Raw genomic sequence first — 23,055 nt, forward strand, 5'->3', positions numbered from 1 at the left:
TTGTATATTTAAAAAATATTTCCAGAGACTCAACGAGGAGGTGGCCTGGGTTTGTGCCTCAGGGTGTATCACTAAAGGTGCATTATTTTGTTAGCAATTCCATGTCTCAGGGTGGCCATAGACATTAGACAAACATTGGCCAATGATTTTGTCAACCGGACGACCCTGTAATGCTTATGGTGCTGTCCCAACTCTTTTTCAACGGCAGATCTTGGGGAAAGAAGAGTTAGGAGGCATCAGGCAGAGGTTTATTCCCCTTTTCTTCTGAGAACCCCTGCAAGCATGGCCATCTGTTGAGGCGTATGGGGGTCGGTGGAAAAAAGTATACAGTATGGCCAGCTTCACATTTTTCTACTGTAACCCACGTGAGGAGGAGAAATTATCTACTTCTTCCCCCAATGATGTCACCACTCATCATGCTTAGGCCTCATGCACACGACCGGTTTTTTTTACGGTCCGCAAAAAGGGGGTCCATAGGTCCGTGATCCGTGACCGTTTTTTCATCCGTGGGTCTTCCTTGATTTTTGGAGGATCCACGGACATGAAAAAAAAGTCGTTTTGGTGTCCGCCTGGCCGTGCGGAGCCAAATGGATCCGTCCTGAATTACAATGCAAGTCAATGGGGACGGATCCGTTTGACGTTGACACAATATGGTGCAATTTCAAACGGATCCGTCCCCCATTGACTTTCAATGTAAAGTCAGGAGTTAATATACCATAGGATCGGAGTTTTCTCCAATCCGATGGTATATTTTAACTTGAAGCGTCCCCATCACCATGGGAACGCCTCTATGTTAGAATATACTGTCGGATATGAGTTAGATCGTGAAACTCAAATCCGACAGTATATTCTAACACAGAGGCGTTCCCATGGTGATGGGGACGCTTCAGGTTAGAATATACTAAAAGAACTGTGTACATGACTGCCCCCTGCTGCCTGGCAGGTGGCAGCCCCCCCCCCTGTAGTTAACACATTGGTGGCCAGTGCGGCCGGCCCCCCCTCCCCCTGTAGTTAACTCTTTGTTGTCCAGTGCGGCCGGCCCCCCTCCCTCCCCTGTAGTTAACTCATTGGTGGCCAGTGGGCCCCCCCTCCCTCCCCTGTAGTTAACTCTTTGTTGTCCAGTGCGGCCGGCCCCCCTCCATCCCCTGTAGTTAACTCTTTGTTGTCCAGTGCGGCCGGCCCCCCTCCCTCCCCTGTAGTTAACTCTTTGTTGTCCAGTGCGGCCGGCCCCCCTCCATCCCCTGTAGTTAACTCTTTGTTGTCCAGTGCGGCCGGCCCCCCTCCCTCCCCTGTAGTTAACTCGTTGGTGGCCAGTGCGGCCGGCCCCCCCTCCCTCCCCTGTAGTTAACTCGTTGGTGGCCAGTGGGCCCTCCCCCCTCCCTCCCCCCTCCCTCCCCCTCCTAATTAAAATCTCCCCCCCTATCATTGGTGGCAGCGGAGAGTACCGATCGGAGTCCCAGTTTAATCGCTGGGGCTCCGATCGGTAACCATGGCAACCAGGACGCTACTGCAGTCCCAGTTGCCATGGTTACTTAGCAATTTGTAGAAGCATTATACTTACCTGCGAGCTGCGATGTCTGTGTCCGGCGGGGAGCTCCTCCTACTGGTAAGTGACAGGACTGTGCGGCGCATTGCTTAATGACCTGTCACTTACCAGTAGGAGGAGCTCCCGGCCGGACACAGACATCGCAGCTCGCAGGTAAGTATAATGCTTCTACAAATTGCTAAGTAACCATGGCAACCGGGCCGGCCGCACTGGACAACAAAGAGTTAACTACAGGGGAGGGAGGGGGGGCCAGCCGCACTGGACAACAAAGAGTTAACTACAGAGGAGGGAGGGGGGCCCACTGGCCACCAATGAGTTAACTACAGGGGAGGGAGGGGGGCCCACTGGCCACCAATGAGTTAACTACAGGGGAGGGAGGGGGGGGGCGGCCACACTGGCCACCAATGTGTTAACTACAGTTATGTACACAGTTCTTTTAGTATATTCTAACCTGAAGCGTCCCCATCACCATGGGAACGCCTCTGTGTTAGAATATACTGTCGGATTTGAGTTTTCACGAAGTGAAAACTCATCTCTGAAAAAGCTTTTATGCAGACGGATCTTCGGATCCGTCTGTATTAAAGTAACCTACGGCCACGGGTCACGGACACGGATGCCAATCTTGTGTGCATCCGTGTTCTTTCACGGACCCATTGACTTGAATGGGTCCGTGAACCGTTGTCCGTCAAAAAATAGGACAGGTCATATTTTTTTGACGGACAGGATACACGGATCACGGTCTCGGCTGCAAAACGGTGCATTTTCCGATTTTTCCGCGGACCCATTGAAAGTCAATGGGTCCGCGAAAAAAATTGGAAAACGGCACAACAGCCACGGATGCACACAACGGTCGTGTGCATGAGGCCTTAAAGAAATTATAACCTTCTAAGTTAGGGCGCATGTTTCTTAGCGTATGGACATATTGTAGATTTCATGACATCTCTGCTCAGTAATGGGTGGGGGCAAGCGTCTCTCATTCTACAGGCAATGCTAAGAGATGGATGTGATTGACCCAATGGGTGACCAGTTGGTAGAAAACGTATCCCACGGAGAGATAATATGGTTGACAGTGTCCACCGTCAGACAAGTACCACAGTGTCATATATTGTCCATATACATGAGAATAGAATGTGTCGGGACATTTGTGAGATTCTGAGTTGTTTACTTGAGATATAATAATGTGCTGTACGTGATGAGGAAGTAATAGCACATGACATGAATATGCCTGGGTACTGGGATCATTAACCCCTCCAATGTGCAGTCACGTCTTCAATGTGCAGTCATGAGTTCATTTTTTCCACCTATTAGCTGTTTCAGAATAATGATCAATACTGATTATGACACTGGTCAAAGTGGGGAGCAGTGCAGCAGTGCAACTTAAAGCTCTTAGGCGCCATTGATCTTCAATAGTGTAATAAGCAAGAGGGGTCTCTCTATTGCTTCATGTTCACCTAGTTGCTAACTTTGTTTAGCTCGTTGCTATGCAGCGCCCTTTCATCTGAATCTCGGTCTGGTTATCACTTTGCTTCGCCTGATTAATTAGGCTGGAGTTGCTAACTGTTGAGCCTTTTTTTAATTAAGTTTTATTCCATTTTAGGTATTAGATATAGCGTTTTCTTGAATAATTGACTTTCAGATATTTTGTTCTGTATCATGGGATCTGTGGTTCTGCAGTTGTATCTTGTTGTAGCCAAGTGTGCTTTCGGTGTGTTCTGTAATCTCTAGTTTCACTGCGTTTAGTGTGTTTGTTGTGTTTTTGCTGGCTGATTTGCTGTGTTTAGATCAGGTCAGTTCAATATTGCTCCGTTCCTGTTTACTGTCATTCATCCACTCTCTACCTCTTCCATCCATTCCATTGATGGATCATCTCCACCATCCATGACCTTCCGCATTCGGTTCCTGTCATCCACTAGTGAGTGTGTTTCAGAGTGTTGTTTTCTCCCAGTATTGTATGCTTCATGTATGTCGTTTCTGCAACTATTTGGTTATTGTACAGTTCAGCCCTACAGTGAGTTCTGGGTGGGGTATCAAAGTACCAGAGCCTCAGTTCCGAGGGGCACTCGCTATAGGTGAAGTTCAGCTCTGCGGTATTGTGCACGACCAGAATAATTATAATCAGAAATAATTTTATATAAAACGAGATGTGCAGTGTCAATGTATTAACTTCCTTTAGTTTGCATAGAGCCGGCTCTGATATTACACAGGAAATTAAGGCGACGGATCCAATTAACCCCTTAAGGACCTAGACTAAGGGCCGGAGGCATTTCTTTGATTTTCATTGCCTAATTACAAGAGATGTAACTTTTATATTTTTTGTCTATAGAGATAAATTAGGCCTCCTTCTTTTTGATTTATTTTCTTTCATTTTGGAGACGTACTGATCTTTAACTTGGATTTCTGAGTAATCACTGCCTGTCAGTGTTATACTGACAGGCAGTCTGTTAGACCATACCTCTGGCAAATGGGGTGGCTGATGGTGTAACATGACTAGGGAGCCCTTCTTTTGTCTCCAGTAGCAGGGTAAATGTCTGTGTTTCGGAGTAAGTGTGGCTGCCTGTGTCATGGGGGCGATGCATCTGCACGTGTTGCTTGCAATTTGGTAGAACTGTAAGTAAACACACATATAACTGGTTCAATATACAGTTCTAATCACTATACTAACAGTAGGAACATTATATAACTGTTTTAAATACCTATTTTGGCCTCACTGCTTCCATAAAAACACAGCTCTCAGTGGAGTGAATGTCTCTTCAGCTCCTGTCTCTGGTGAATAATGATTCTAGCAGCTCCTGCTAAGGGAATTCCCAGACAGGCTGTGTGTGAGGCTGGCTGTAATTGGTAAAAACTCTTGCTGTGTGAGAAGCTGGCTGTGATTAACACTATGCTTTCTGTTGTTTCTGCTGTGTCACTGAGCTTACCTTACATTACAAAATGAATCTTAAAGGCATATTATCTTTTTCTGCTTCTGTGAACACAAAATATAACAGTTATATGACATCCAAAACATGATGTCACAGTAAATAACTCTGCTTTTGTCTTTAACACATAAACATAGAAACTGTATTAAGGCTATTGGCAGGTCTAGCTGTATACACATATAAGCTATACTAGCAACCTAGGACAGGTCTTAGCTGGCCAGCTACACTCCCACCAAAATTACCTATAATTCTATGTCCTTAGTGGTAGGACTTGAACATGAATTTGAGGAATTTTCCATCAGGTTCTCAACTTCCAAGTGTCTTTTATCACTCGCAAGTAGAACAACTAACTTCTGTATAGGACGTTCCAACTTGAGTGGAATAGTGAGACGTTTCCCTTTTTTGTCAAGTTTTGAGTCTCCTATTTGTAACAACACTCTTCTTACTAGTTTGTCTTCATCCTTTTGAACTTCTAGAACTTTGGCCAATTTCCATTGACTTCTAGGTAAATCTTTTTCACTAACACTATGTCACCAACTTGGACATTTCTTCTGGGTGTTTGCCATTTACTTAGCATAAGATTGGCTAAGTACTCTTTCCTCCATCTATTCCAAAACTGATCTGATAGATGTTGAACTCTTCGCCATCTCCTTGTAGCATATAAATCCTCTTTGGTGAACTTGCCAGGCGGTGGCTGTATGTAATCCGACTTAAGGTGAAGTAGATGGTTGGGAGTTAAAGGGTCCAAACTTGTTGGATCGTTGATGTTATTAACTGTAAGTGGGAGACTGTTAACAATCGACATTACTTCATAGAATAGGGCCCTAAGTGAAGCATCATCTATTCTTCTGGCGTTCTTTTTCAACACTGAACTTAACACATTTCTCACAGTTCTGATTTGTCTTTCCCAAACTCCTCCTGTATGGCTTGCATGTGGAGCATTCATATGAAAATTATACTGTTTCTCTAACAAATACTCAGTTACTTTTTCTTTATCGATCTCTTTTAGAGCTTTCTTCAATTCATTATTTGCTCTGACAAAATTTGATCCTTGGTCAGATCAAAGCTCTCTGACAGTACCTCTAATGGCTATGAAACATCTTAAGGCGTTGATGAATGCGTCAGTTGACATATCCTCTAACATTTCCAGGTGAATTGCTCTGGAGCTCAGACATGTAAATATTAGTCCATATCTCTTGTACTCCTTGCAGTTCTGTTTGGTGATGAATGGGCCAAAACAATCCATTCTGCTATAAAGAAATGGTGGTGATGGGTTTACACGATCTGCCGGTAAATCTGCCATTCTTTGTTCTTCTGTAGGTCTACGTGCCTTTCTGCAGACTAGACATTTACTTATATACTTTGCTATAACTTTGCTTCCTTTCACAATCCAGTAACCACCTTCTCTCAAACAGCTTTGGGTAAAGCTTCTTCCTTGATGCAAGGATATGTTGTGGTAGTGATCAATAATAAATCTTGTGAAGGTAGAGTTTTTGGGTAGAATTGCTGGATGCTTCACTCTGCTAGGTAATGATGCATTTTCCAGTCTCCCTCCCACCTTCAGTATACCATCCTGCAGAACAAGATTACGCTTGTACAATGGGTGGTTGTTTGGAAGCCTTTTAGGTTCTTGACTAAGTCTCTTTAACTCTTCACCATAGAATCTCTGTTGAATGAGTCTTATGACTGTTTCTTCAGCTTTCATTCTTTCTTCTACATTCAACAATTCCTTCTTTCTGATTCCCTTTGCCAAACGTTGAATTCGGCCTACTACATTTATGACTGTATTCCATTTTAAACATCTGGCTAGTCTTTCAAGTATGTCATCTTGACACTTGGCAGCAGTGCTCAATGTTTGTACAACTTTTACTTCTGGATCCCCCATAGACAATTCTGTGTAACCTTTACTGGGCGTGATTTCCTTTTCCCAAAGGAACTCTGGACCGGTGAACCAGTTAAAATTTTTCAATTCTGTTACATTCAGGCCTCTTGAAGCATGATCTGCTGGGTAATGCTTTGTGTCAATGTGATGCCAATGTTCCAGATTTGTTATTTCTCAAATTTTCTCAACTCTGTTGGAGACAAAGATATGGAATCTCAGAGCTTCGTTGTTTATGTATCCTAGGACAACTTGTGAGTCTGTCCAAAAATATTCTTCATCTATTTTTAATTCCAATTTTTCTCTCAGAAACTTGCTTACTGATGCTGAAACTACGGCTGCTGTCAGTTCAAGTCTTGGTATTGTCTGAATACTAGTAGGTGCAACTCTGGCCTTCACCATAACCAGGGCACAGTGTATCTTTTCTTCTCCTATTACTCTGAGGTAGGAGCACTGACCATAACCATAACTACTGGCATCTGAAAAGTGATGAAATTCTATTTTCTTGTACTTTCCGAAATCATGAGGTACAAAACATCTGGGTATCCGAACTTCTCTCAAGTTTTGCAAGTCTCTTATCCAACTCTCCCACCTTGGCCTCAAATTTTCAGGTATGGGCTCATCCCATCCCAACTTCTGTCGGCATAATTCTTGCAGTATTTCTTTTGCTCTGAGGATTACTGGGGCCAAGAATCCCAATGGATCAAATATAGAAGCCACTGCAAAAAGAATGGTTGATCTAGTTGCAACTTTCTCTTCAATAGATACTTCAAAGAAGAACTTGTCGTTCTCTACATTCCATCCCAATCCTAGTACGTTCTGAACTGGAAGATAATCATAATTGAGATCTACATTCTTCATTGTTGCTGCACGTTCAGAGTCACTGATGAATTCCAGTACCTCTCTGTTGTTTGAGATGAATTTGTGAAGGCACAGTTTTCATCTTGAGCATAACTCTTGGCTTTCTTTCACTAGTTTGATTGCACATTCTGTGGATTCTAGACTTATAAGACTATCATCTACATAAAAAATTTTCTTCAGAAAATTTACTGCTGATGGGCAATCTTTTTCATTCTGATTGGCTAGGTACTTCATACCATAATTGGCATAACCTGGAGATGATGCTGCTCCAAACAAGTGTACTTTCATTCTGTATTCTGCTGGTTCTGTACCTGTATCTCCATCCTCCCACCATAGAAACCTCAGGAAGTCTCTATCTTCATTATTCACATGAAACTGGTTGAACATCTTTTCAACGTCACACATGACCGCTATGGGATACTTTCTGAATCTACAGAGTACTCCAGACAGAGTGTTTGTAAGATCTGGTCCTTTTAGTAGATGATCATTCAATGCAACACCATTGTACTTTGCTGAGCAATCAAATACTACTTGAATCTTATATGGTTTCTTTGAGTGGTAAACACCTTGATGTGGGATGTGCCACATTTATCCTTCTTTAGGTTTTTTATTAACTTTCTCTGCATGTCCTTCTTCGAGGATGCCTTCCATGAATTTCAAATAATCCTGCTTGAATTTGGGATCTCTTCCCATCTTTTTCTTCAAACATTTTAATCTTGATAGGGCAAGATTTCTGTTATTTGGCAGATGAGGTCGTTCTCTAAAAAGGTAAGTGCATTTCAAGATGACCTTGTTAATTCTGCTGAATACTTTCTTCTAGAGTGTGTACGAACTTTATGTCTTCTTGAGATACACTCTTTACTTTAGAACTTATGTCTGCAAAGTCAGATTCAAGGAGCTTGATTACTTTTGCTGGACTTACAGTTGGTAACTCTTGGACAGATATTCAATGACACAATCCTGTCACCTGTATTGAGTTTGCGATCTGCTGTTTTCCTCCAACAACACCCCATCCTAGATCAGTTTGAACAGCGTAGGGTTCACCCTTTTCTCCTGTGATTACCTTTCGTGGTACCAAGGCTTCAGGACAATCGTAGCCTATCAACAGTCCAACACCAAACTCCTTCAGCGGGGACATTTCATGAGATATTACAGATAGGTGTTCCCATTCATTGGCTGTTTCACAGGTAGGTATGTGATCTTGATCTAGAGGTATATTGTCTTTTGTATAAGCTGGAGGTAAATCTAATGTGCAGTTTGAATGAAGTCCTCTAACTCTCAGTCCTTTGACCCTTTGACTGTTCACCCCGTCATTGTGGTGAGTTTTAGCTTCACTGGTTCTGTAGACACTTGTAATTTCTTTCAGATTTCTTGATCAATGAAGGTGACATCACTCTGGGCATCCAGTAGCGCATAGGCGTATACCTTCTTGTTCCCCCTTTTAGGATTTAATATGCACACTGGTACAACCATTGATGTGCCATTGCTTTCTCCTTCCCTCACTCTGCAAGAGAATGCCGATACTTTCTTTCCTTCCTCAATATCTTTAGTTATTGAGGATTTATCTTTCTTTGGACGTTCTTCATGTAGTGGTGTAGGATGGTGTCCTTTGCAAACGCTTCATGTGGCCTTTTTCTTACACTCCTTAGTAACATGGCCTTTTCTTAGGCATCCGAAACACAGTAGGTTATCCAGCACAAATAGTTTATTTTCTTCTGGGGACTTCGCCTTCAATTGTTGCCACTTATGTATGGAGTGGTTCTCTCCACAGAACATACACTTGAAGGTAGTCTGAAGATTTGTCGGTTCTGTCTCTCTACTGATCCCAGTAGTGACTTTGAACTTGCTCTCGTAGGTATCTGGACCTTTAGCTGCTGTGTTGGTTGCAAAGCTGGTTGCTCTTGCACGTCTTATCTCTCTTGCAGGCCTTTCTTCTAAGGATTTTAAGACGTAAGATGATGTTACTGGATTACATGCTATCTGTGCTTCCTCATTGACAAACTCAGAGAACTTTTTAAAACTTGGGAAGTTCTTACCTAGATCTAACTGTTTAGTCACATAGCGATTCCATCTAGAAGCCACTTCTTCAGGTAGCTTAGTTAGCATTCTGTGGTTTTCTAGATAGTCGTCCAGTACTTCCAGTCCTTGAACATGTGGGATGGCATTGCTGCATGCTTGCAGGAAGTCATCATACTTTTGGAGTCTGAAGTGTTCTTTAGGACTTATTTTAGGCCAGTTATTCAGTTTCTCTTTAAAGGCTCTTTGTACTAAGAAAGGATGACCATATCTTGCATTCAATTTTTCCCAAGCTTGTTTGTAGGCTTCTTCGTCTTTTCTATAGAAGTTACCTTCAAGAACTTTCTTGGCTTCTCCACCAACATATCTCTGAAGGTAAATTAACTTGTCAACTGGACTGAAGCAATGATGCTCAATGATCATTGCAAAACTTGCCTTCCACTCTATGAACTTCAGTACGTCTCCTGAAAATACAGTGGGTTCCGGAACGGGAAGTCTAGCTAGGAGTGTTCTCTGTGGTCTTGCTGGGACAATGGTTGTAACACTCTCCTGAGCATTGCCATGGCATCTAGGAATAGAATCATCCGGTTCTATTTTCTCACTTAGTATTGAATTAGGTGAGTCCTTTTCTTCATCTTTTCTGGTAGAGATAGAGGGTAAATTCACACACCCTTTTCCTAACACTGAACTAGGCCTCTCTTTCTTTTTATGAGCAGGGATGGAAGAATAATAACTTATTTCTTCACTACATACTGGAGATTTCCTTCCATTCTCCTAGGCATATGGAGGAAAGTAGGAGTCTGTTTCTTCACTTAGTACAGATTTGAACCTAAGACTACTCTGATTCATATCCTCTTTGTGTACTCTGAGTCTGACTTCTATGATTTTAACTTCTTTCTGCCTTTCCAGACTTTTCATCTGTTGGCGCTGTGCCTCGATTTGAGCTTCCATTTGATGGCGCTGTGCCTCCATTTGAGCTTCCATTTGATGGCGTTGTGCATTCATTTCAGATTCCATTGATGGCGTTGTGCATCCATTTCAGCTATCCGTTGGCGCTGCGCCTCGATGGCAGCTTCCATCTCAATTTCTGCTTTTTTGACAGCAAGTTGTTCAGCTAATTCCTTTCTTATGGCTGAAGTATTTGAAGACTCTGATATATGGGTGGCACTTCTGCTAGCGAAGGAAGTCACACTTAAGATTGTGGTTCCCCCTAAGGACCTAGCATAGTCTCTCATAAAAAGATCATTCATTCTACTTCTTGCTTTAACTTCACCATAATTAGCTGCAGATGAAAGTTCTCTCATGAGCTTTACTAAATCTCTAGTGACTGCATTACATGTGTCCATGTTCCTTACAATATCCTGGGAAGGTGTCGTAAGCAACCGCAGGTTGACATATGCTGCCATAAGCTCTGATTCAGATTCTTCTACCTTCTCTACCATATCACTCAAGTTCCGTTTTATACTTTCTTGTTTTAACTTTCCACGAATGCCTTTTATGTACAATTTCCACTTCTCATACATTCTGGCAAACTTTTTTCCTTTTAATGCTGCTTCTTGCTCCAAATTTTTCAGTATCTTTGGGGTCGGTTTTCTGGCACGTGATGAACGTCTTAGTTCATCTGTTTGGGCTATATTTGTTTGAGGCAAGACTAATGCTGCATCAGACTCTTCTACCTCAGACAGGTTCCCTTGCTCTTCCCCCTCTACTCTATCTATCTTTGTATCCTCTAACAGTGGCATGGTAACACTAGGTTCCGACATTTTACTTTAAATGCTATAACAATCAATACGAATATTAAGAGTCCTTTCACTTTAAATGCAATACTGACAAATGCAGAAATAAATGACTTTCATTTTAAATACAACAGCGATAAATGCAGGCAATAAATGACTTTCACTTTAAATGCTTTAGAGTCTGTGTACTACAAACTGTCCTTTCTGAACACAAAAAAAAATGTCTCTTTATGCCAAAGCTTATATGCAATGATAAGTAATAAAAGGAAAGCTCTGACCTTATTCTTAAGAGCAGGATACTGCAATCTGAAGGTTGCTGGAACAAATGTCTTAAAGGAGACTTGTCTTTTCTTGATGTGATGCGATGCTCTGCTCTGACTTGCGATGCTCTGTGCAGACTTGCGATGCTCTGCGCTGAGTTGTGATGCGCTGGCTTAGATATGCTGCTGCAGGCTTTGGGCCTAGTGGCGGGAAACTAGCTGACTGCATTACGTGGTCTCTCCGTGGATAGCGGTGTAGGCACTCTAGCACTGGACTTTGGCCTCCCAACATGCGTCTCTTTTTCTCTCTAGGGATCACTGTTCAATCTTGTCATTCAACATAAAATGGTGGATATATTTCTCTCTTCAATATCTCTGACTTTTAGTCTAACCAGACTGTCTATTACTCTGTAATTCCTCTAGCGCTGTTCTAAGGAAACAGTAGGTTAGTAGGTTTTAAGAGCACACCAAATGCTTGAAATAACTTATTTATTAACTTCAACTTTTCTTCATATATAACACTGTTGCCTTCGCAGCAGATAGTCTATGTATGAAACATGTGTTGAAAAGATATCACAAAATGGCGGTATGGTTCAACTGTTCAATCTTGTCATTCAACATAAAATGGTGGATATATTTCTCTCTTCAGTATCTATACTGTCACTTTAAGTTATTTAAGCACTTTATTATCTCTCTGAGAGGTATATATGAGATTTAACAGTTCTACTGGTTAAACTGGGTTTGCAGTTAGCAGTAACTATTTGCAGATTGGTTGAGTATGATCTGGTATGGTTGTATGCAATTTCTATGGAATCTGGTTTGTATGCTTGCAATTTGGTGGAACTGTAAGTAAACACACATATAACTGGTTCAATATACAGTTCTAATCACTATACTAACAGTAGGAACATTATATAACTGTTTTAAATACCTATTTTGGCCTCACTGCTTCCATAAAAACACAGCTCTCAGTGGAGTGAATGTCTCTTCAGCTTCTGTCTCTGGTGAATAATGATTCTAGCAGCTCCTACTAGGGGAATTCCCAGACAGGCTGTGTGTGAGGCTGGCTGTGATTGGTGAAAACTCTTGCTGTGTGAGAAGCTGGCTGTAATTGATCTAGACTTCTGCCCAGCAACAACAGATTAAAAATATGCTTTCTGTTGTTTCTGCTGTGTCACTGAGCTTACCTTACATTACAAATTGAATCTTAAAGGCATATTATCTTTTTCTGCTTCTGTGAACACAAAATATAACATTTATATGACATCCAAAACATGATGTCACAGTAAATAACTCTGCTTTTGTCTTTAACACATAAACATAGGAACTGTATTAGGCTATAGGCAGGTCTAACTGTATACACATATAAGCTATACTAGCAACCTAGGACAGGTCTTAGCTGGCCAGCTACATTAAGGGCACACTAGATAACACACTATACACAAGGAATATATACAGTGGTCGGAGGTTACAAATACAGGTAATATGGTACAAACAGGATTACAAAGAGCACAAGTCAGTTACCGGGTAGATGAATGTTCCTTTGCTGTATTCACATGGAGGGCAGTGATGTCTGCTGGTTGCAGGTCCCTCTAAACACATGGCACAATGTGACCCTCCTTCAGAGAAAAGACACGCCCGCTTGCTGGCACAAGCCCTTTAACTTGTAGCCAGGCCCTCCCCTCCTGGCCTTTGGGAGGGGTCCACCCCCCTCTCTGCTGGGCTGGCAGCAAATGACCCACACAACCCTTTAGGGTTCATAGCTACAGGCCAGAAGGTCACAGGGAGATGGTTCTGGGACCAACGGATCGGCCTGGGTTCCGGCTACCAGTAGAGTCCAAGCATGGTATCGTTATTGGGTTTCTGTGGGAAACTAAGACCATGAGCATGTTCATCGTGACCATCGGGACACAAATGTGTATCCGGTTTGCGCCTGTGATGGCCGGACGATTCATAATTTCTTATGAAATATCGGTGCTAACATGTCTGTGGGAAAGTGATAGATCTGGTCTAGGGCTGAGACCTCCTGCCGGGAGTTTTCCTGCTACATCCCCTTGGTGCCTGTCAGCTGGAAGAGTTGTGACTTTATCCACCTGGGGCCTCCTTTAAGCCTGGACCCCTGGGGGGTTTTCTTCCTTGCTATCTAACAGCAGATGGCTGGGGCGTGAGAACATATTTTGCATGTACACTGACTGTGTACATGCAAAAGGTGAATCAAATGAAAATCAGGGCTGCCAGTAAATGATAATCCATATTCCTCACAGTGCCCATCTACCAATATATGTAGTATATATTGAGGGTAGCGCCTCTTTTAGACTGAGCAATGCCCATCTGCCTGGGGCTTCTGAGCAAAGTACAAATGTAGCTGGTTCCTACACTGCTCTGAAAATGTAGACTTAGGTAAGTCCAAAAGAGGCGGTATATTAGTGTTAGGGACCCATCTGCAGAAGCCACCTTGTCGCCTGGTAGATGGGCCCGACACAAGTTTGATCAAAATGTGCGCAAAGAGCTTCCATTTTTTTCATTTATAGTAGGTATAATACCACTTCAATTTCAAATGATCAGCTTTATTGTTTGTATGTGTAAAGTTGTGCAGCCATTATTTTTTTATCAACCATGTTTGCTTTAGGCCTTATGCACACGACTGTTGTGTGCATCCGCGTCCGTTCCGTCATTTTTCACAGTTTAGCGGAGGTCCCATTCATTTCTATGGAGCTGTGAAAAAAAACTGATAGTCCTCCGTTTTTTCTCTGCGTCCGTGATTCCAGTCCGTCAAAAAAATATAACCTGTCCTATTCTTGTCAGTGGAAAACGGAGGATGGACCCATTCAAGTCAATGGGTCCGTCAAAAAAAACACGGATGCACAACTGGTATGTCATCCGTGTCCGCGTCCGTGTCAGTTTTTTTCTACAAGACCTTGGTGCAATAAAATTACACTTTTCATTAACCTTCCTTTTTTTCCTGTCAGACAAAAAAAAAGGAAGACACAAGGAAACACAACTGAAGCAAAATCGGACACGGACCACTGAAGCCAAATCACTGACAGTGAAAAAACACTGTCGTGTGCATGAGGCCTTCTGGATATGCACCTGTGACTATGAATATGAATGTGCTAGTCTAAATTTTTTCTGTAGGATATATTGAGGGTAGCGCCTGAGCAAAGTACAAATGTAGCTGGTTCCTGCACTGCCCTGAAAATGTAGACTTATGGAAGTCCAATAGAGGCAGTATATTAGTGTTAGGGACCCGTCTGCGGAAGCCATCTTGACGCCTGGTAGATGGGCCGACACAAGTTTGATCAAAATGTGCGCAAAGAGCTTCCATTTTTTCATTTATAGTGGGTATAATACCACTTTAATTTAGAATGATCCGCATTTCTCAGCTTTATTGTTTGTATGTGTAAAGTTTTGCAGCCATTATCTGTCTATGTTATGGGGGTCAACCTTGATAACCGTATTGCAAAAGCACTGTGGCTGTCTCGTGGGTGGGGCACTGTGCCTTGTGTTCTGCAGGAACCACGGCTGCCTTTGTTATGGGTAGGTGATGCTTGCAATGTTATGGGCACACTGTGATATACAGCAGCTGGATCTGTTATTAAAGTACTGAAACATGTAAGGGATATGCAAACAAATTGCCCACCTTATTATAAAGACACTGTGGTTGGTTGTGGTAGGGTAGCACTGCGGCTAACTAACTGTGGTATGGGGTACTCTGGCTACTTTTGTTATGGCAGCACTGTAGCTATCTGTGCTATGTGTTGGCTGTGTTAGGAGGCACTTTTAGCTAAGTAGATTATGGGGCACTGTGGCTGAGTGTCTTATGGGGCATTGTGGCTAGAATTGTTATGGGAGCACAGTGGGTAACTTTGTTATGGAGCACCGGAGCTGACTGTGTGATGGGGCACTACAGCTGACTGTATTATCGGCACTTTATCTGACTATCTTATAGGGATATGTGGCTGATTGTGTTATGGGAAACCATGGCTAGCTGTGTTATGGTGCACTGACTAGATGTGTTATGGGGGTACCATGGATGACTATGTTATGGGGCACTGTGGTTGGTTGTCTTATAAGAGCACTGATGCTAGTTTTGCTATCGGGCACTGTAGCTGACTGTGCTATGGGCACTTTAGCTAACTACTGTATGTTATGGGGCACCATGGCTGGCCGTGTAATGGGGCACTGTGGTTGGTTGTGTTATGGGGCGTCGTGGCTGACTGTTATAGGGCACCATAGTATGACTATATTACGTGGGCACTACAGCTAACTGTATTATGGAGCCTCATGGCTGGCTGTACTATGGGGAACCACAGGTGACTGTCTTATGGGGCACCAGGGATGACTATGTTATGGGGCACTTTGGCTGGTTGTCTTATGGGAGCACTGTGGCTAGTTTTGTTATGGGGTACTGTAGTTGACTGTGCTATTAGCACTTTAGCTAACCACTGTACTGTATGTTATAGGACACTATGGCTGACTATTTTATGAGGCACCTGAGCTGACTGTGTTATGGCGCACTGTGGTTGGTTGTGTTATGGGGCACTGTAGCTGTCTGCATTAGGGCACTTTAGCTATTTTATGGCACACTGTGGTTAGTTGTGTTATGGGGCACTGTAGCTGTCTGTATTAGGGCACTTTAGCTATGTTAAGGCACACTGTGGTTGGTTGTGTTATGGGGCACTGTAGCTTTCTGTATTAGGGCACTTTAGCTATGGTTGCCTGTTTTTTGGGAATATGGAGTTAATGTTGCTAGTTACAGTAAACAGGGGCAGTGGTCAACCATGTTATGGGGACACTGGGACTGGTGATTTTAAGTAAATGCTGTGGTTAGCTGTGTGATGGTGGTACTTTGGCTGCCAGTGTTATGGGGGCACTATTATTGGGTCATCAAAGCTGGAAATGATTCCCATCACCTCTGTAAGAAGGTACAAAGAATCATTGTGAATGATAGGTATGTGTCACCGAGGTTCCTGGCCTCGGTGGAGTAAGAAGCCAGTTTTCATGTGTCAGCAGCAGTTGCTGTTTGACACTTTGCTATTTAGTATGGCTGTAAATAGCTGATCCGAGGCGGCTCTTATTGGGATTAGTCAAAGTGCTGGGTGGGTGACTACTCCCCACGTTCCAGGCCGGGTTTTGTCAGGCCTATAAAAAAAAGCCAGCAGTGTCAGGTGTGGGGAATTATCTCTCTCTGACATTGGAGCTCTGGCAATCTCTGTACCGGGATCTGAGCCTTGTGCCAGGCTGGAGACCTGAATCCGGGAGGACTGCTGTGTTCTGAGATATGTCGGTCGGGTGTGGATTAACACCCAGGACAAAAGGTGACTGTTTTGTTTTTGAGCTATCTGGGTGTGAACTAACACCAATACTGCAAATGAACTGTCGTACTGTGTAATTGCAACAAGTGTGAATAAACACTGACGTTTTTGAGTTATAAACTGGTCTTTGCCTCTATACTGCGTCCGCTTGTCCTGACTATTAAAGCTAGTCCCCACACCTCCCATAGATAACCAACATCGATTGTCCAGTCATTCTGTCTATGGCCAGTTAAAATTAATTAAACCGATCCCTCAGTTTTTGCTTCATGACACCCTCTACCACGTCTTTGAGTGTGACTTACGATGGTTGCGCAGATTTTGGGCAGAGAACCCTATTAGTAAAGGCTTTGATCACACAGTCAAGCATCAATGACATTCTCTTCATTTCCTACTTTTCATGGCAAACAATTCCCCACGGACCAAGCTGGCAAGTGAGTCAACCAGTGCATATGAAAATTCCTTCCTGCCATAGAAAAATGAAATTTCTTGTAGGATCAGCAATCAACCTGGATAAACATTTCTACGGCTTTCTTCAAGCAATTAGATGATATCTATCAGCACAGGCTTCCTGGGAATGTTGCTCCGGTGCACTGCAATAAATCAGCTCTGGCACCTTTGAGGGCTGGGGCCACAAAGGTTATAAAATTGCAGAACATGGAGAGTTTGATTTTTGTTGCTGTATTTTCCTCGGGTTTTATGCGATGGCATATTTTTGACCTCACATACCAGGGGTGCCTAAAGACTGACACCCTATAAAATCTGTCCGACACTGGTCGCTTCCAGGGGTTACGGCCATCGTTGCAGCGCAGATACGAGGTGCCTATGTGCGCTCCTGAGGTGTTGGCCACCAGAGAGGCCTGGCCTTTTTCTTATAGTGTGCAAGCAGGATTGCAGGGTGGTCGTAACTATGGAAACCAACAGTGTATAATGTGATGGAAAAATGAATCAGGCCAGCAAAGGAGACAATATGGATGATAACAACACATTAGTAAGTGCATACTGGTGACATGTCCTGTCCTGGGATATAATCAGTGGCGTACATACAGGGGTCGCAGTTGCAACCGGGTCCGGCACTCCAGGGGCCCGGCCGCCTGTGGACCCCCCCTGGCCCCTGCAGTCAGTGTTCCCTTCCCTCTAACTAAGCTGCGTGGGTGGGCGGCCGCGCAGCCATATCGCGCCGCTCAAGCTGCTGGCAAAATGCCAGCGCCCAGCAGTCAGTGCAGTGAGTGTCAAAAACATCTCCGTCACGCGCCTCCTGCCCCATCTGCCTGCTCCTTCCACTTTATGAATGAAGCAGGCAGGCGGGGCAGGAGGCACATGACGGAGGGAGAGATGTTAAGCTCAAACTGCCGGCGCGGTGGCGAGTCTGCATGTCACACACCGGCAGCACAGCAGCAGAGCAGCCCTCTAGTTCAGCTGCCCACTGCTGGCCATGTGAGGAGTGGGAGTGGTGAAGCGGCCGCCGCTCAGGAGACTTGTGTAGCAGCAGTTGCGGTGCGGTTGGGGCTCATCTTCCAGGCTCGTGGTCCCCCCGCAGTGCATAGTCCATGTGCCCGCCCCGCTGCCCTGACAGCCGCTCACTCCGCAGCCGCTGCTCTGCATCTCAGCAGCAGCAGCAGAAGAAGCGCGGGAAGGAGCTGGGTCATGACCATGGAGCAAAATGTCCTGCAATAGAACTCCCAGAAGGTAGGAGCTGCCCCCGGTGTGTGCACAGCGCCGGGCACTGCACCGGCCCCGCCGCAAGTGTCCTCGCCTTCTCCCTCCCCACTGATACATTACAAGAAGGCACTTATGGGGATATCTATGGAGGGCACTGTTGTGGGGGGATCTGTGGAGGGCACTGTTATGGGGGATCTGTGGAGAGCACTTATGGGGGATATCTGTGGATGGCATAAGCATAGCATAAGATGCTATATATGTGTCATCCACAGATCCCCATAACAGTGTCATCCACAGATATCCACATAACAGTGTCATCCACAGATCCCCCATAAGTGCCCTCCACAGATCCCCAATAAGTGCCCTCCACAGATCCCCCATAACAGTGTGTCATCCACAGATCCCCATAACAGTGTGTCATCCACAGATCCCCCATAACAGTGTGTCATCCACAGATCCCCCATAACAGTGTGACATCCACAGATCCCCTCCATAACAGTGTCCTCCACAGATGGCAGTACAGCAGGATTGCCATCCAAAATTGGCCTGTCCCACACAAAGCGGTACTGTTGGGAGGCATGTTGGGTGAATGGTAGGGGAGATAGTGGGGGGGGGTGGAGGCTTGTTGGGGGGGCAGCGGCAGGTTAGGGGATGGACGGGGAGGGGGCCCCATGGATCAGTTTTGCACCGGGGCCCCATGGATTGTGTGTACGCCACTGGGTATAATACATGATGTAACTCAGGATCAGTACAGGATAAGTAATGTATGTACACAGTGACTCCACCAGCAGAATAGTGAGTGCAGCTCTGGAGTATAATACAGAGTGTAACTCGGGATCATTACAGGATAAGTAATGTAATGTATGTACACAGTGGCTGCACCAGCAGAATAGTGAGTGCAGCTCTGGAGTATAATACAGGATGATTCCCAGGATCAGTACAGGATCATTACAGGATAAGTAATGTAATGTATGTACACAGTGGCTGCACCAGCAGAATAGTGAGTGCAGCTCTGGAGTATAATACAGGATGATTCCCAGGATCAGTACAGGATCATTACAGGATAAGTAATGTAATGTATGTACACAGTGGCTGCACCAGCAGAATAGTGAGTGCAGCTCTGGAGTATAATACAGGATGTAACTCAGGATCAGTACAGGATAAGTAATGTATGTACACAGTGACTCCACCAGCAGAATAGTGAGTGCAGCTCTGGAGTATAATACAGGATGTAACTCAGGATCAGTACAGGATAAGTAATGTAACATATTTACAATGTTAATTAACTTTTTATGTATGGAACCAAAGAAATGGCATCAAGATGTAATAAGGAGAAAAGTTGGGAATCTGTGGCTGTCCCATGGCAATTGCTGTGCCTCCTTTTATATAAATCACTGCATGTAACAAAATATTGCTCTAGTAGGAATCACTGGAGAACATAACTTTTAATATGTTGACTAAAAATCCCACTCCATGGGACAACATACTGGCTCTACCATTTATATCCATTGGGATGACATATGCAAGTCCCCTGATGAACCTACCTCATCCACAATAGGGGAAATGCACCAGGACCTTTTTATGGGAAATAGTTTAGTAGGAAGGGACATATTTTTTGTAGGGACAGCCACCAAGAAGAGGGGTGATTACTCTACTTTTAGGCAGGGACTACAAGAACATTAGGGTTAGAGTCCATCCTCACCTTTATGCCTAAAAGTCGGCATACAAGCCGTCCGGGAGACTTCAATGGAATAAGAAATTGAACTCTGGAATCGGCATGCATTATTGATCCTTGAATGGAAATCAGCACAACATATTGTGAGTGACTACTATATTTGTGCAGCTTTACATTCAAACCATAAGTGGCCACGAATGTGGCAACTTCAATTGATGCAGGGGATGTTGTACAGCTTGGTTTATTGCTACATTCTTTTGTTACATATATTTCAGCATGTAGTGGGATTTGTAGTCAACATATTAAAAGTTGTGTTTTAGAGTAGGACTGTTCTCTAGTGATTCCCCTGCTTCCCATGTGCTTACAACCATGTACGTGAAGACCTACTCACTGCAAGGATAGGTGGTCTTATGTTTGTTAGACTAGTTGCATAGTAAATTGTAATTATTCAGCTGTAAAACCATAATATGATCAGTCAGCAACAGATAACAGTTAGCCTGCTTGCTGATGGAATGGGTAGGAACATTGGAGAAGTAAAGACATGTAATGTGCCACCTTTTATACAAAACTCCTGCCAAACCATGAGTCCTCTCTTTACTAGCGGCAGGGGTCATATTCGAATTTGTGATATTTCGCGGATATTTTGTAGAATATTCGCCGAATATTCGTTATATTCTACATTCTTTCTTTTTTTTTACTCGAAGATCGGCAAGGTAACGATCGCGTAATATGCGAATATTACGCGATCAATACAGGCGTGGGTCAAAAACTAATATATAGCACTATAGAATATAGTGCTATATATTCGTTTTTAGAATATTCTGCATTTTTTTTCCATCCGAAGTCATGATTCCTCCCTGCTTAAGTTGCTTGTGGGCCAATGAGTCATTGTTCCACAAGCAACTTAAGGAGGGAGGAATCTTGACTTCAGATGGAAAAAATGGTGAATATTCTAAAAAAACAAATATATAGCACTATATCGAATATATTCATTTTTTCAAATATTCGTAATATTCTAAAACAAGAATATATAGCAATATAGCGAATATTCGAAAAAAATATTAATATAGAGCAATTTAGCTAATATAGTGCTATAATCTTTTTTTTTTAATAGTTGTAATTTTTTTCCAATCTGACCTTCAGATGAGAAAAAAATTCTTAATTTTTCTCATCTAAAGTCATGATTGCTCCCTGCTTAAGTTGCTTGTGGGCCAATGACTCTTTGGCCCACAAGCAAGAAGCAGGGAGGAATCGTGTGTTCAGATGGAAAAAATGACGAATATTCAATATAAAGAATATATAGCACTTTATTCTAAATATTCGCGAATTCTGGAAGTGGTGATATTCGAGATAAAAATTTGCTTTTCGAATATTCGTGCTCAACACTACTCTTTACTATGGTAAATTAATTCTTTAGTTTATCAGCAATAATGACACTAAAGTACTTCTCCATAGCATCCATTGTTTTATCACAAAATGTATAAGCTAACACGTGTCAACAATGAGCCTCATCGGCAATGAACCTCAACTTCTCACCTTCTCATTCCAGGTAGTCTACCTATTCCCGAACTGCGCTTTAAAGATAACATCATTGAGGATGACGATACAGAAATCACATGTGGATTGCAATACACAGACCCCAGCTTGGACGTGATCTTGAAGATAAAAGGCAATGCAACATTACAAAACTGTGTGACCAGAAAATACCAGTCCAAAAATGGCATCTCCACCAATGAAACATGTACATTGGAGGTCACCAAGGAGATGGACAAGATGGAGTTCATATGTGAAGCTCAGTTTAAAACCCGAAGCGAGCCAAAGAAGATGTATTTACTAAGTAAGTATAAGGCCTATGGATGGCTAATGACCAAGGCACTCGATTGTGAAAATATGCTTAATAATGCCATAGTCAAGCATTGTGGAATTCTGGGTAAAGATGCTATAAGCCAGCATTATGGAAATTATAAAAATAAATACTACTTAATAAAGCTATAGTCTAGCATTGTGGAATTCTGGGTAAAGAGGCTATAGAGCAGCATTATGGGAAAATGTAAAAAATCTGCTTAATAAAGCCATAGTCTACCATTGTGGGATTCTGGGTAAATAGACTATATTATTAATATTATTTATTATTTATACGTACCATTAATTCCATGATGCTGTACATCCAGAGGGGGTTACAAATACATAATATAAAAATACAAGAAACAAGAAACTATTAACAGACTGGTACAGAGGGGGAGAGGACCCTGCCTGCAAGAGCTTACAATCTACAAGGGAAGTGGAAAGAACAGACCAGCATTATGGAATTTTGTAAAAAAAAAAAAAAAACATACTTCATAAAGCTATAGTCTAGCATTGTGGAATTCAGGGTAAAGAGGCTATAGACCAACACTATAGAAATTGCAAAAAAAAAAAAACAACTACTTTATTAGGCTATAGTCTAGCATTGTGGAATTCTGGATAAAGAGGCTATAGACCAGTATTATGGAAATTGTAAAAATCTGCTTGATAAAGCCATAGTCTACCATTGTGGAAATCTGGGTAAAAAGGCAATATTATTATTATTATTATTATTATTCATTTGAAAGCATCATTAATTCCACAATGCTATACATCAAGAGGGGGTTACAAATACATAATATAAAAATACAATAAACAAGAAATTATTAAGAAATTTGTGCAGAGGGGAAGAGGACCCTGGCCACAAGAGCTTACAATCTACAAGGGAAGGGAAGAACAGACCAGCATTATGGAAATTGTAGAAAAAAAATTTACTTAATAATGCTATACTCTAACGATGTGGAGTTATGGGGAAAAAGGCTATAGGCCAGCATTATAGAAATTGCAAAAAAATTATACGTAAAGGAAATCTGTCACCAGGATAATCGCTATTAAAGTAAAGCCATAGCCTAATAGCAGTTAGTACCTTATTTCCAGATGTGCCTTTGTTCCAGCAATAGATGTTTTTATCCTCTGAAAATCCAGTTTATTTGGTATGCAAATGAGCCAGTAAGGTGCCCAGAGGGGCGTCACTCTTGCAGGAAGGAGCCCAGACACGCCCCCTGCCACAATGTGTCCACCTACCCCTCCTACATCACATTCAAGCCATAACTCTTCCCCCCTTTTCCCTGCTTCCAGCATGAGGGCCCTAGCAGGGGGCTTGTCTGGGCTCCTTCCTGCAAGAGTG

General features: G+C 43.0%; 1 protein-coding gene across 2 annotated transcripts in view; it reads left to right on the forward strand.

Moving 5' to 3' along the window:
- Window positions 1-23,055, forward strand: part of ICAM5 (intercellular adhesion molecule 5) — a 73,956-nt gene that overhangs the window by 21,483 nt on the left and 29,418 nt on the right. For both annotated transcript variants that reach the window (XM_040414926.1, XM_040414927.1), the window contains exon 3: window positions 21,415-21,702. In XM_040414926.1, coding sequence (XP_040270860.1) covers window positions 21,415-21,702 — 288 coding nt within the window. The remainder of the gene's footprint in view (window positions 1-21,414; window positions 21,703-23,055) is intronic.

The sequence above is a fragment of the Bufo bufo genome, chromosome 1 (genome assembly GCF_905171765.1).
Source record: "Bufo bufo chromosome 1, aBufBuf1.1, whole genome shotgun sequence".
Taxonomy (NCBI): Eukaryota; Metazoa; Chordata; class Amphibia; order Anura; family Bufonidae; genus Bufo; species Bufo bufo.